Below are 16,196 nucleotides of genomic sequence, written 5' to 3'. Positions count from 1 at the left end.
TCCTCACTGAAAAACTACTTATATCCTCTTAATATACTCTCATTGTCCATGCCTTGTCATGAACTTTTACTGCCCTGACATCTTCTCCTACAGTTCTTTTCCAAACTGTTTGTAACAGCCAGTTTAGTTCAGGATATGCAAATAATTTTCACAGAAAAGAATAAGAATAAAACCACTTGATGTCAGGAGGCTTAAAGAAGTTTCTGGTGAACTGGAAGTGACAGCAAACTGTTGAGGTGAACAGTGGTCAGTGGGAATTCTACAATAGATGATGATGCATTGATAAGGTCTTACCCTCCTCAGGGAAGCAGTCCAGAATCAATACATTGGGAAATGGCTATTAAGATATTCAACTGAACTGCAATTTAACATGATTTCAGAATACTAAATACCACAGAAGTTGCTATAGAAACAAATATATTTTAATACTTATAATACAGTATGTGAGCTTAATCTACTGGGTTATAAGAAATCCATGGAAACTGGAGGTTCAGGGTTGTCACTCCACTGCATTCTTACTTCAAAAGCTCAGGGTTGTGCTTTATTTATTACTTTCTGTTGTACAGGCTCTGTGGGATGTAATCAAGCAGTTCTGATTTCATCTAGTAAGAAAATTGATATTTCACATGTGTGAATCAAAATTTTCTGGAATACACGTATTGCAGTTGTCATTAAAATATTTTCATTTTTTAACAGAGACGATCATAAGAATAGCAAATTTAGAGCCAGCAAGGGTATTTGGAAACACTGATTACAAGCAGATTAGTGCTATTGATGCAAATTATTCTTTCTGTGGCTGGTTTGAGCTCAGTAAGAGATATTAATGGAGTTGTAGTGGCTTAATTCCTGTGCTAACCAGGAAACTTCCCTCTTAACCAATTTCAGGAAATCATCTGCAGCAAAGGAAGCTGTGGGTGAAGGTGGATATGTTCAGATGGTTCTGGATGGAGAGTGACTTGCCATTTTTCTACATTTTGAGTACATCATACTTGGGCACTACAGGTTCCTGTGCAGTACTATGGTGTGGATACAGGAGACAGATAGCATGGCACAATGAACTCAGTAACACTTTCATAATACACAGGGCTGAAAAAGCCCTTAGGGAGTGCCTACTTTGCCTTACTTTGCCTCACCACTCTCATTGCCCTGATATGGTTTATTTGTCTTTTTCTCTTGAAAATATAATACTAATACTAAAAAATAGAGATGTTAACACTGATTTACTTTCTTCTATTGCTAAATTTTTCACAACTCATCATGAAGCTAATAAAACTCTTTTAAAATATCTATGTCCCTTTTTATCTTGTCACAAAGCAATTTAATTTCTGGATGTGTCTGAAAATATTTTTAAGTTATCTTAAACAAACGTTCACAGAAGACTCTTAACGTACACAAGCTCTGAGTAAAATTTGATTAGGTAGATGACATGGAGTTGGTGAGACCTGGCATTTCTCCCTTCTGCAAAGTCACTGATACTATTTTGTACTGATGTGTGACTGACAGTAGCTAACCTGGATGGAAAGAGAAGAAGAAGGAATTGTTGTAAAACTTGTCCACACACATCACTTCTCTTCTGCTGAGGCTTTACATGGCATCAGATAGAATTATTTAGAACATGTTCACTCTCCAATTTACATCCCATATTTCATAAAACCTTAAAAAATTCCTTTGGCAAGATTTTGATGCTGTATCTCTATTTCCATATAAGCATGGGGATATTGCAACAACTTGAAGGAGAAAAAAAATTACATATCTTTTTCCTGGAAATATCCAGGAAAACAAGAACTCCTAGGCCCTTTAACCTTCCTGCTGAAAATTTTTGAACAAATTTTTTCAACCAGTCCTAGGGTAGTGCTATTTATATGAGGAAAAAAAAGCAATGATCAGATTTCTGTGAGTAAGACCTTGCTTAGGAACTGTTTCCCAGGACAAAAGCTCTGGAGCTCTAAAAGTTAAATGTATCTTACTAACCACCTCCTGATCACAGAGCTCAGGGTTAGCAGTAATTCTTTTGGACAAACCTGATTTTCAAGGAAAATTTTCAATTTTACCTCAGAAAGCTGTAGTGGTAAAATACAATTATGTATTTTTAGAATAATTAATGCTTCTCATGAGGATTAAAGTGCTCAGAGAGACAGGATTTTTTAACTATTGCCAGTGATATTAAGAGATGTTAAGACTCAAAAGCATCCTTTATTATGCAATTAAGTTGATTCATAGAATCATAGATCTATTTGAATAGATTGCTGTAAGAATTATATCATGTAAAGCCCTTTTTCTAAACAAGAAATGAGTAGGCTCAGTACAACCCAGGCTGTGTAAATCTCAATATACGCTAGGGATAGAAAAGGAGGGGAAAAATAAATGAAAGCTTGTGTTGTAAGAAATTTTAACACTTACTTAATGAAATTTACACTATTGCTTCATAAAACCTGCATTTAATTGTCAAATGTCAGTGAAAATGCTCACCAGCATAAAACTTTTAAAGATTGCATGACAGAGATATTCCTGTGTTTTATGTTGTCTGACAAATTAACGTGAGCAATTTAAGCTGTTAAGTATCACAAAAGGGCCATGCAATTCCTTCTCTCAGAATCACAGGATTGTTAATAACTTGGAAAAGATGTCTAAGATGATCAAGCCCACTGTCAACCCAGTACCACCACCATGATCACCACAAACCATGTCCTCAAGTGCCACATCCATGTTTCTTGAACACTTCCAGGGGTGATGACTCCACCATATCCCTGGGTGGCCTATTTCAATTCTTGACCATCCTTTCCATGAAGATATTTTTCTTATATCTAATCTAAACCTCCCCTGGTGCAATTGGAGATAATTTCCTCTTGTCTTGAGGAAATGCACTCACTGCTTTCATTGGATCTCACGTAAAAATATAATCTAAATGAAAACATAAGAATAAATCAGGATATAACCTAAATCAATCAGTAAAAATGACAACTAAAACAAGGAACTGAAGACCTTAGAGATTTGAAATGCATAAACTTTGTTAATAAAAAGTGGAAATAGAATGGTATCCTAAGGTAAACTACATTTTAAAGTTGGCAAGCTTGAAAAAGCAGACTATGGTATTTTTCTTTCTCTCTCTAATAAATGAAATATTCTAAGTATTAGATTGATGGAGTCTCAACAATTTATTCAATAATTAATCACAGACTTTTGGGATCATACCAACTGAAAGTAGAAAAAATGTCAACAGGATAAAGGAATTATTTTCCTTCAACTACTAAAAGAAGGGAAGTGAATTTGGACGAGATAAAGCTGGTAAGGGAAAATTAGACTGTTTTCTTTTTTTCCTTTTTTTTTCACCTATAGGAATACTTAAGGTATAGATATTTTCAGTTATATTTCAGAAGTCAAAAGACAACCTGAAAAATTAATACTAAATTGTAGAGGAAAGTTAATCTAATTTCACCATCAAATGTTGATGATGAATACAGGTTCAACAGCACTTCAGCTGAAAGCAGCTGGATTTTGAGTAATCCTGTAGTTCCTATGGGAACTGTTGGACAGTATGATTAACTTATCAATCATTTATAAAACTAGAGGCACATCTTATTTGACAGCTTACTTGATCTTGGTGTTGACTTAGTGGTCGAGAGTGTGACAACTTCTCTGGCAGCCTTCTGTCAAGGATGTGTCCATTCTCCAAACGAGGCTCTCTGGGCTTGTCAAACCAATCTGTTTCTTCCCGACGGAGATGATAGGCTTTGAAAACCAAGGACAGGTCAAATGCTCTGGTCCAGTGCTGGGCAAAGGGCAAGAATGTGCATTGTGCATAGCAAACATGCAGAGTGGTTACTAATTGGCCATGCAGCTAAAGCAAAGTTAGAGGTGAGACTTGAGACATTGAACTTGAGCATTATTTAGCTGTGAGACAGCAAAGAGAGAAGATTCTGTTTATGTCAGAACCATGGATATTAAATACAGAAGATATCTACCAAGAGCTGTAGCCACTTCCTCCTTCTGGCAGCTAAGAAATAGACTGCAGATTTCACATATCTCTAAAATGTTTGTTGAGAAAAATTTAGTCATATCAGGTATTTTGCAGCAGACTCAGAAAAAAGCCCAAACTCAGAAAATCCAAATCAAAACCCAAAATAACAAACCCTCAAAATGCAAACTCCACTAATTCCCAAATTTGTGAACTGAGTACTGTTCAAAATATTTTGGAAATAATCTAGAACTACATATAAGAAAATTACAACCTCTTTATGGAATCGATATCAAACCAAATCAAAGAAGATAGGAAACCAACCTATGTAACTGAAATTCTAAGCAGAAATATTACAGGTGTTCTCATTTTTAATTCCATCCCCCGATTTTACAGTACAAACCTTTATGTATGGATTTTTAATGTCCTTTCTGCAAAAATTCTACAAGACTAATATTTTGTTTGCAACAGTAAATGTTGTATTAGGCATCTTTTGGGGATCAAATAACATCATTTCACTGAAATCAGTTTTGCAAATGGATATATTTATCCTTATTGACTATTGGGACATAGGTGTCACTCCTTTGGTATCAGAATCATGCCCTGTTTTCTTCTATGTTGCCAATTGTAAACCAATGCAATGTCCAGGTAATTCAATGTAGAATGTAAGGAAAGTTTGAATTTTATGCACTATTAAGCAAAATAAATTTGGAAATCAAAGGAAGACAATATTTGTTTCAGCAAAACCACAAGGAATTGTAAAACTTAAATAATTTTTGCTAGTTAGTTAGCAGTTTTTGCTATAATAACAAGAGTGAATGAACATGACACAGAAAAGAATTTAAAAGGAAAAATGGTAATTTTAATAATCTTTCCTATTTAGCTGTGGAAATAAACACTATCTATTTGGTTTAAGAAATAATTTCAAAAAAATGTTAATGGGAAAAAAAGGAAGTTGTGGTTTTTCATTACTATTTTCTTAAAGTTTTCCAAAAGAGGAATAATATATATGCATGATTTTTTTGAAAAGAATACATTGTATGTGGTAAAACCAACATTCTATATAATATAAGAAGCCTTCAAAATTTTTTTGAATCTTGATTCATATTATGATTGATATTATACAGTCTCTTCCTTCATGACTGTGCACAAACTTAATCTAACATGAAATGGTTTATTTAATATTATTTAGATAAGAACATATGAATTACCAGAAACATTATTAGAGGTTGATTCTTATCTCACTACTGATTAGTTATTAACTGCTATCAATAAAACAATTGATAGCAGTTATTGTCTAGCATGCAAAAATTTCATGCTTTACACATTTATGCCAGTTGATCAGTACCTGCACAAAGCAGGCTTGTCCATGACTCATCCTGACAGAACTTCTTTCTGAAGCTTACATGAAGAACCTAATACATAATTCTGACCCCAGATGCTAATGCTGGCTATCACAATCTGTGTCATCAAATGAGCAGATGAAAGAATGATTTTGTTCTTCCTCCTGCCTCAGTTGAAATAGCATTTCCTGGATTACTACTCTTGAAAATGTAGAATTCCTTCCTGCAGCCTACTTTTTTTTTTTTTTTTTTTGTAATCAAACTGTGATGAATGTGTGTATTTTATTGAAATTTAAGAAGTTATAAATATATGTGTATACAGACACACATACCCCCCACACTCACATGTCCACACACACCCCATTGGTTTTGGCTTGCACAGCTGGGATTTGTCACAGCTGGAAACCTGACAACAGCCAAGATGAACCACTGACAGCCTAAGAGAAGTCATCCTCTTATTCTAAGGCTAACAGAATGCAGCCAGGTGGTTCCACCCAAACAGATTAACCAGGTGAGATTGAACTCCAGGCCGTGGATCCAAGAACCTCAGTGAGAGAAATAACAGTGATCACTGTAAATCCCACAGATGAAAAATTACAAGGAATCAACTGTGTTGATAACGTGATGTCTTGATATCTCAATTTTAAACTTCTAAACTCTGCTGAAGAATTTACAAATTAGCATATAAAAGAAAAAAATATTCTTGAGGTGAGAAAAGGTACATTTTATACCTTCTGAACAGTAAGGGCTATTTATATTCATAAAATTGAGCACTAGCTTCAGTGTTCTTGAAAATTATTATCTTCAGCATACCTAATAATGTGTGGAAAGTGGCAGCTGTGTGGTTGACAGAGATCTGTTTGCTGGATCAGAGTTTTCATGGTACTGGGAACCCTGAGAAAATCCCAGGTGTTTCAAGATCTCAAAATGCTGTTTATTTTTAATGGGCAGCTCTGGACATTGTGCTGTTTTGACACTAAGGCTACTTTTTTAACCTGTTTGAAGTTTGGAATCCCAGTGCCAGCATTACTTATGTCCTGAAGCATGGTTTTAAGATTTGTTACAGTATTTACTTAGTGAAAAACAGAAGGATTGGACTCAAAGTCCTATTTGCATTCTCTTCTAGTATTTGTTATGGGATGTCACCTATAAAAAATGAACAGAAAGTCATGCATGTCTCTGAATTTGAACAAAAGAAAAACAAATCAAATTTAACATTTTAACTTAATTTTTAAATGTCTTTTAAGATGATAAATCAAGCTGTAGCACAAGAAGATTTTTCCTAAGACAGTGCTTAAGACTAATTTCTCTAAATGAAATTTCATCAAGACCACGCAGCAGTTGCTTAAAATAAAGAGAAGCTGCAAAGCAAATTGTGCTAAAAAGTTGGATGAAACATGCCAGAATAGCTGTCCACTGTCAGGACATCAGATCACTACAGAGAAGAGTGCAGTCCCTAAAAAAGAAGGCCATGACTTTCTTTAGAAATGTAATTGCATATTTAGAACACTTTTTATCTTACATTCAAATTATATTAATTATTTCAATACAGGTTACTTGCTGTTAGACTGCATATTTGAAAATAATGTGAAGAAGTATTTTGGTTTCCCAAGAAATAGGCCACTTGTGAAGATAAAATTTGATAGAAATTAGAAAAAGACTGCTGGACGGGGAAGCCCTGAGTGACATATCAATCTAATACAGAATATGTGAATGGAATTAGAATACACCAGACAGGGTCTAACTAATCAGAAACTGATTTAAAACTGAAACGTGTTCAACTTGAAGTATTCATGTATGTCTTGTACAAATATATATGAGAACTATAACACACTGTAGGGCACCTATGTAATTCTCCATGACCTGTTCATATGTGATAGAATAGCATCAAAATGGATCTTTTGGTCTGGGTTGGTTCTCCTCAGTTTTCAGGAGGAAAAGTCCTGTATCTTTCACAATGTGACTCTAGAATGATCCATAAAAGTCACAAGCTGAGAGGAGACAAGATAGCATCTGCTTATTTAGGAAGAATGATATGAGTTTCAACTCAGGGAGTTCCTCTCAGCTGTTTTCAGATTTAATTATAGGACTCTGTGTGCTAAGAATCGAAGGACAATAAAAACAGTTAAACTTCTGATAAATATCAAAAAAGCTGATGACCCTGAGTCTCTCCTGAAACACAGAGTTCATGAGGGGGTTATAAATATCTAAGAAATATGAAGAAAACTTACAGAACAAAGTCCTTAGTATGATGTATGAGAAAGGCAAATAGATAATTTTTTCTAATGCTTATGAAAGATTTAGCATGTGTAAAAAATCAATAATGCAATAATGAACGGAGGTTAGTAGAAATGTGAAAAATAAACCATACTACTTCATAATCATGCAAATATGTCTTCTGAGACAATCATTGCCATTTACAGACAATAGAGCGCATGCAAAGTCTCTTTTATTGTGCAGTAAATACACATAAGAAAAAGTTAATGGAGTGCATACAATTTTGAACATATTCATTTCATTTGCCTTCAAACTGTCTTTATGATTTTTAAACAATTTAGAATATATTAATTCTGAACTGACTCAAACAAAACTGATACATAATTTGCAATTATTAACTCAACATCAGCTTTAACATTCTGCTGTACTTATTCAGAAGCAGCATTTTTAATTGCACTATTTATAATACATCAGAAAGATTCCTTTCATGAACTTAAGTAAGATAAACTCTTGTGCTTATTTGGCAGATGTGTATGGGGTGCATATAAAACCAGCTACGCTGCATAACCCATCAACAAAAGTAAAATACTTTATGTCCTTTATTGAAGTATGAGATTGTCTTGCACCATTCAAAGACAAATTATCTTACATAATCACAATTCTGAATGCACAGAGTCCACATGACAGGATGCTTTCAACAAACCATATGTAGAATGTTATTTTGCTATCACGTTAAGCTCTATATGGTTCTAACATATAATATGTACTTAATGAACAGACTATTTCTATATAAACACAGATCTAAATTGGTGCATCGGGAGATGGAATTATCATTTTTTGTGTTCTATCATGAAATTTCATGCACATAAAATTACTGGAGTTTTTTAGAGATTTGGGAGATCATTTCCAAATCCCAGCAAAAACTATTGCAAATAAGTTCAATGATTCACAGTCACTGGAGAGAGCTGCACATAAAGACTGATGGCAGAGTCTGTATTGTACGTGGAATGTTCTACACAGTATCATTGAAAAGTAGACATAAACAAGTGAAAAAGAAAATGCACAAGCAAACCAAAAGGAAAGCAAATCAATAACAATATAGTAGCATGCAATAGTAGCTTAACACCATTCAGAAACTGTAAGGGTAAAATAAAAAATATCAAATACGACAAAACGAATCAACCCCCAAAAATGTAGACACACAGAAGATGCACCAAAGAACAGAAAAAGAACAAGTCTTTGAAGTGTGACAAAAATCAGACACATGCATAGAAATGAGGATTTGCGTTGTGATAGTAAGATACCAGTCTGAGGCCTAATTTACCTTCACTGTCTGACATGGCATGCTGGAAGTCATCCATGATGAAGGCTATATCTCGATCATAGCCTCGAGTCCGTGACTCCTCCCTCATATGCTGCTGGACCTCAGGTAATGAATGGCTCGATCCAAACTGGTCCCTGGTATCTGCAGATATTGGTGGCAAGGGTCCAGCTGCTGCTCTTGCCATTCCCATTGGCTGTCCAACAGGACTTAGTGGGCTCTCCTCCTCTGAGTTCTGTGCTACTATTGGGATCCTTCCCCTGCTTTGGCTAATAGGCAGACTGGTGGGTTTAGTTCTTCCAGAAGGTGCTGCATGGCTAAAGGAAACATCTAAAGGTTCAGCTTCTTGGGCTTTCAGTCTTAAAGAAGAACTGGAAGAATCCCTTTTCAATGACAGATCGAGCCCATACACTGAGGAGGGCCTAGATGAGGGCCTAGATCTACTACCACTGCTATAAGACTTGTCTGCTTCATCTTGTAGTGCAGATCTCATTGTTGGACCTAGTGCAGTCCCAAGGCCTGCTCCAATGGATGACGTCAGTGGTGGCCCCATGTACTTCTGTTGGTCACTGATGTTTTTTCTAAGGCCATAAGTGATATCATCCTGAAGAAGCCTTGCCCTAGTAGTGATTCCCCCAAGTGTTGAAGTGCTAGAAGTCATATAGCTTGAATAGTCAGGCTCAAGGTCTCTGCTTTCTTGGATAGGTGAAAACTTTGTTAGTTTGGGGTCTATCAATGCTTTCTTGTGTTTTGACTGCTTCTGGTAAAGGAGGGCTGCTGGGAGCTGCTTAGCAGCCTGTTTCTCAAGAGTAAGCCTACCTATGCTGTATTTCTCAGATTTTGGAAAATGCCTGTAGCTGCCCTCTCCATGGTAATACTGTGACAGACCAGCCAGATGATCGAGACTTTCTGCACCTCTACGGAACTCTTGCTTTATCTGGTGTTTCAGAAGTTTGAGCTCATAAGGGTCCTCCATTGGGTCTTCATCAGCTTTAACATAGGAATGTAACCTAGAGGAAGTCTGCAGTGGTGCCAGGAAGTCTGACACTTCTTGTGCTCTCCTGGCCTCAGTTGTGCGAAGAAGTCGATCTGTTTTGGTCAGATCTTTCTCATGGAGGCTAAAACTGGAACCAAGGGCTCCTGTTCCTTTAGTAAGTTCTCCTATATCATCAATCAGCACATAATTTCGGGGTGTATGGTGGTGGTCTATATCTGCATAGAATGAATCTGCAGATATGCTTGATATAGGGCTGCTTGCTATGCTGTTTCTCTCATCTAGTCCTATCCTTAAGTCCAAGGTAGAGTATTTACTGCCCAGCTGGGAAACTGCATAGCTATTGTCAGTTGAAACTGGTGCTATCATGAGAGGCTGATTGCGAATTACATCATAGTTTGTTGTTATCTTAGGCTCCATGTATAATGTGGTCTGTCTTGGCTTTGGCTGTATCACCATCATCTGTGATGGGAGTTGATATGATGGCTGTTGAGATGGTGGAGGTTGAGCCTGTGGGGTAAAGGACATGGTACCTCCTGTTTGGAATGCTGTCTGGGTCTGATAGGGTGAAACCTGCTGGTGGTACAAAGGCTGCTGTTGTTGGTAATGTGACTGCTGTGTGAACTGAGTTGGTGCTTGAGTTGGCAGGGCAGGAGATGAATACTGATATTGAGCATACGGGCTTGTAGCAGGGGCAAACTGTGTTTCTGGCTGGGTTTGTGGTGGCATAAACTGGTTAAATTCTGTCTGGGGTGCAGTACGTGGTCTTTCCAAGCCATGCTGAGTTTCTATTCTGGTTGACCTGGTATTATTAACTTCACTGTCTGACATATAATCACGTTCTTCGGCTACTCCTTGGAGATAGGCACGCTCTCTCTTTTCTCTCTCTTTTAGCAGGGCTTCTTTCCTCCTATTAATGCCCATTTCCAAGTATCTCAACTTGGCATCTATTTCTTTTTCCTCCTCATCTAGCTCTGCTTGCTTCTTCCTAAGCTTGGCTGACTCACGTTCGACCAGATCCAATTCCCTGTCTATATCCTGAAGAATTTTGGCTCTGGCCATAGTGGTGGTCCTACAAATCCTTCTCCGTGAAACTGATCCCACAGAAGTATATGGGGACTGAGTTCCTGTTGTTGCTTCCTCGGAGGTGGATTGGGCAGAGTCCTCTTCACCTTCTTTTGAGTGCTGGATGGAGTCAAGCCTGAAGAACCTTTTGACTGCAATAGAAGAAACAAGACTGAATCACTATCCTGAAGGGAAATTAATCACAAGTTATTTAAATTTTTTCAGGGTATGGCTTTTTAACTTAACCACATACTTTCTTTAAGACAGAGGAAATTTTGTATCTGTGATTAAGCAGCAGAAAGTCGAAAGGAAAATGGTCATCAGCCTACTAAAAATGAGCAATCTAATGCAAAAATAAGGGTGACATTCATTAGGACTTTGTTTAGCCTAAGTTTAAAAAATCTACCTTATATTCTTAAAGTTTAATCTATAGTAATTTAATTTTTTTTTAAATTTCTACATGGTTATACATAAATATATTCAATGCATATGTGTGTGGGAGGGGAATATATGTATATATACACCTCCCTTTCATATAACATTTAATTTAATAAAAACTATGTATAATTATAAATGTACTAATGTACTTATATAAGCATTCATAATTAAATTTATATATAATCTGTACAGTCAAATAGATGAGTCTGAGCCAGACACTGAATGCATACCCATAAGCTATAACTTGTACTGAAATCCAGACAACAAAGCAGAACTTTCTAGTGACAAGACAGACAGTTCTTACATGATCTTGTAATTTTTTGCGTCATATCTCATGCTATATATGTTTGGTTTTTTTTCAGGGGATCTTCTTGTTCCTTACAAAACTGGTATAAGCTTTCTTCAGTTCACTGAAGACTTTCATAAATGAAATTTGTTCCAGTTAGGAATCTACAGTTTAAAACTTAAAAAAAAAATAAGTATAACATGATAGCAATTCAATTCCATCCAGATGTCCAGACTTCCCCACAATTAATGGTGGAAGAGTGATTCATCCTGCTGTAGTCTGATGTACCTCAGACTGATAACTGATTTTTTTTTTGAAGTCTCTTCATCAGTTAGGAAAGTAGACAATGCAACTGGTTAGATGCAATTCAATTTGCATCCTCAATCACTAATGTTTTTGAAATTTTCTTTTAGTTTTAAAGTTCAGGCTCCCACACAATGTATACAGATTAGGAAGCAGGACCTGAATGATTTTGAAATTATATCCTATATCCCTTGAAGCTTCTTACAAATCTTGCCTTAGCAAAGGAAAAGAGATTGATCTACACACATACCCTGAAACAAAAGAAAAATCAGCTCAGCCCTTACAGAATGCAGATATGTTATTACCAACATATGGAAACATTTTAGCCCAGTTTAATAGGAGAAGAATAAAACCAATATTGATCAAATTAAATCTCCTGCCTCTGCAGAAAAGGAAAGCATTTCTGCAAGGATTAACTGCTTTTAATTAAAAATGGCATTTATTTTGAAATAAATGCTACTTCATTCAGATAGGATATAAATAATATTAATTTTAAGTAGGAGTTTATAAAACAGTATTTTCTCAGTTTATTTTGATATGGCATTAATAAACTGTACATGTTTTTAAGAAGTGTTGACAATTTCCTTTTGCTGGTCCTGTTACCTAGCTTTGAAAAATTGTAATAATTAACACATCGTTTGCCACAGATCTTTAAGGAAACATTCACCACCTTTTCAAATGCCATTAAAGCTCTTTTATTCTCTTCATCTAAATTCCATGAACTTTTGCACGTTTCAGATTTCAATAAAAGCAATTTAATCTTTTCAGCTTCCTGTGGCCATTTCACAAACCCATGTTGTGCCAACAAATCAAAGGAGCTAATTTTATCTTGCTCAGTGTGCACTTATAAGCAAAGACAAATTAATCATCTACAGTAGGTCTAGTTGGCTAATGTTTTATATTGTAGAATCAGTGTAATACCACTGTTATTTCCCCCTCCTGAACTGAAATTGGGATCACAGATGGTGAAGCAGTTCCAGATGGTCACTGGTATTGGGAAGTGCTATTAATAAAACAGTCATTAAAAGGTCTACAATACTTTATGGAATTAATATTTTCAGATAATAGTTAAGTTGCTGATGCATAAATCTCAGTGTCAGATTAGTATCAGTTTTAACAAAAAAATTTGCTTTTAGATCTCTCTGTATATGAAGAAACTTAGACTAACAGAAGATGTTACACTTGCTTTTGAAAAAGTATTGATAACCTCTAGCTTTTAGCTACTATTCTCACAAAAGGAAGGCTTAATTGCTTTTACTTGAGATTTATACTAGGACAAGAAAATTATTACTGTGATAAAATGTGTGTCTTTTTCTTGTTCCTGGATATTTCCATCATCACTTATGTTAGCATGCTCCCTGGGAACTGTCTTAGTAGATTGAAGGGAAGTTCAACTGCAATATTTGAGAGACAACTTTAAAGTGACTATTATTAGTTTTTGCATTTCCTTTGAATTTGTTAAATAGCATTAAAAAAAAGGCAAGCTAGGGCTGATATTTGCCAAATTCTAATTTCTTTGTCAAAAAGAATTGGGAGTGGAAAGGGCTAATTGTGCTGTCTAGTCCTATCTCTGTATTTTTGGTCATTGTCTTGCATACATTTCTAATGTATGCTGACTTTACATTTGAAGTACCCAAAGGAAAGATGGGGCAGAAACCTCCATGAGACCACTCTGGAGCCACATAAACCTATCAAATACAAGCAGGCATTCTTAGACCTTACAATCACTGGTTAAAGGTTAAATTAGATGTCAGAAAGGTGACCTTAGCAAACTCTCTGACTTAATAAACAATAAAGTTTCCTACTATATTTTACCATGCTTTCCACCTTAATTCTAGGCAGTTTACTTCTAGCTAACTATTAGTATCCTCACTACTTTTTAAAATAATTTTTTGTTTAGCAAATGACCACTCTAAATGTCGAGTGCAACTTCAAAAAATTAGAAGTAAATTATTCTAGTTTTTTGTTTTACCATGATGCTCATATAAATGTTATTACTTTTTTGATGACTCTTGTATAATTTAACACTAGTCTGGGATATCCCTTCAGGGTGGACTTAATGGTAATCAGACATGCTTCTGAGGCAAAGCTGACCTTGTTAAAATAAGGCCTAAGCTCATGCTTGAAATAAAGCCACAGAGATACTACAAACTAAAGATACTACAGACTAAAGAATGGAGAAACAAACTATCTTCACCTTCCAACACCACTCCTTAAGCCTAACAACATTTTGAAATAAACATTGGACAAAGTCTTCTCAGTCTTGCAGTTCAGTGACAAGATAACATCACAGTAAGGAAGTCAAAAGACTGAGCTGAAGGTTGCATGCAAACAGATTTAGCAAAATGTTGCTTTTCTGCCTTGCCAATACCCATTAGTCTTGATGTGAGTTATTTTCTGAGTTCAAATTTATAGAGGTCATCTGGACAAAGGCTTGTGAACACTGCTGAATTAATTGTGTGGTGACTTTGGAATAACTCTTTTGCAATGATCATCCTGTTCCTTGTGAATCTTTCCAGAAATACCTTCTTCTACCTATTTTTGCCTCTTTTAATTTGATGTCATTGTTGACAAAGCCAGCAAGACTCTGACAAGAATCAGTTACTAGGAAATACTAATATGTTCTGCTGCTTTTTATCTGTTTTAAAGAGATAGTTTACTTTGAGAGACTGAATGGCTCAGGATACCTGTAATGAATTTCTACCTCTAAACACCGTGTTTGATTTTAGCTACACAATCTTTCTTGTCCTTGTCTCAGCTGAGTTTTTAAAGACAATATGCTGCTCTCCATTCAGGTAGCCATGTTTGGATATTAGTTTCATTTGCTCAGAAGTTCAGCTTTGACACTTGAGCATACAATTCTTGCATACTTCTTGCATGTTTTAAATTGCGCTATAAACATTTAATCATTATTATTTATTCCTCTTTTAAAATTTTCTGTGATCGCAACACCAACTTCTTCTTTGGTCCCCTTTGGAGCTTAAAAAACAGATCTGCACTTATATATATATATTTTGTAAAAGTAGGGAAAAATCCTGAAAATAATGTATACAATATGTATACATATATGCATTTGCAGAAGCCAATTTCAGTTGTGATGACAGCATCTTATTAGTTTGTCCTGACCAGGCTATATAACAGACATAGTGATGTCAGACTACTACAGCCTGTGGTGCTGTGAAAAGCAATAGTAAAGTGGATTATAGATGAGGCTACTCCTCTGCCACAATCCCCAGGAGACTCAACAGCGTGGTGAAAATCCTGTTCTATACTGCAGAAGAAAAAAAACCCTCACTTTCTGCAGGGCTAGATTCACTGAAACATTTGATGCTAATTTGCAACAGACTTGAAATGTCAGCAGAAAGTTGGCTGCATTCTGATTTTTCTGCTACCAGAAAAACAATGAAAATAATATTTTTTGTCTTCAAACAAGGAACATGCAGTCAATAAACTGTCTCAGAAAACTTATGGCTAGCATCAGTTGAGAGATGAATGCTGTTGTGTTAATGAAATTACTGTGAATAAACTCTTTTAACCAGATGTTAGGTAGTGGAGGGATAGAAATCACTTTCTCATTCAGAAAAAAAAAAATCACCTAGGGTTGGGACCAATGCAGATTGTTAAGGTAAAGCCTGTGCTGTAGCTCACTTTCCAGCTCCCACATCTTGGATTTTTCATGTAACAAAAACCTTCCCAAATGCAATCTCCCCAAAGCCCCAATATGCACAGTTAAAATTGCAATTGTAATACAGCTGTTCTACCTATAGAGGGTTGGAATGTGTTACTCAGTATTACAGCATGTGCTCTTCATTGTTAAAAATGTATCAGAAGAATCAGAAATTTTGGCAAATCATTGTTTTAAACATTTAATTTCCTACAAAGAATCCATGGAAATCTGTTATCGTTCATTAAGGACTTCTCGGTAATTTAACAGTAATTTAACAGTTATCTTTAAAATTGCTTGCAAATGAGACACAACTCCTAAAGATATGAACCCTAGTATTAGATTACTTTTAAGTATGGAATCCTTAACTGCATCTTCCTATAGGTGCAGAGGTCCTGAACAATGTTTTGTAACTTGTCCTGTGCAAGGAAAATTTCTCATGTAAGTTTTTATGGACACTTCTGGACTTAATAACTATTATGTGGTAACAGCTGTTGAGAAGGCACCACCCTTGTTAACCCCTGGTTAACTATGTCAGAGCAAGAATATTGAGAAGCTTCTCTTCACTGGCTAAGGCTGACACAGGGACACTTCTACAGCATGAAGAACC

General features: G+C 35.8%; 1 protein-coding gene across 1 annotated transcript in view; it reads right to left on the bottom strand.

The window, feature by feature from the left end:
• The window catches only part of PCLO (piccolo presynaptic cytomatrix protein), a 323,756-nt gene that overhangs the window by 128,765 nt on the left and 178,795 nt on the right, over positions 1–16,196 (bottom strand). Inside the window, 3 exon segments of the mRNA XM_054514979.1 lie at positions 3,593–3,729; positions 8,840–10,972; positions 10,975–11,047. Of these exon segments, the coding sequence (XP_054370954.1) occupies positions 3,593–3,729; positions 8,840–10,972; positions 10,975–11,047 (2,343 nt within the window).

Source organism: Molothrus ater, chromosome 5 (genome assembly GCF_012460135.2).
Source record: "Molothrus ater isolate BHLD 08-10-18 breed brown headed cowbird chromosome 5, BPBGC_Mater_1.1, whole genome shotgun sequence".
NCBI classification, from domain to species: domain Eukaryota; kingdom Metazoa; phylum Chordata; class Aves; order Passeriformes; family Icteridae; genus Molothrus; species Molothrus ater.
Note: the sequence above shows the minus strand (reverse complement) of the source record. Positions and strands in the feature narration are given on the sequence as shown.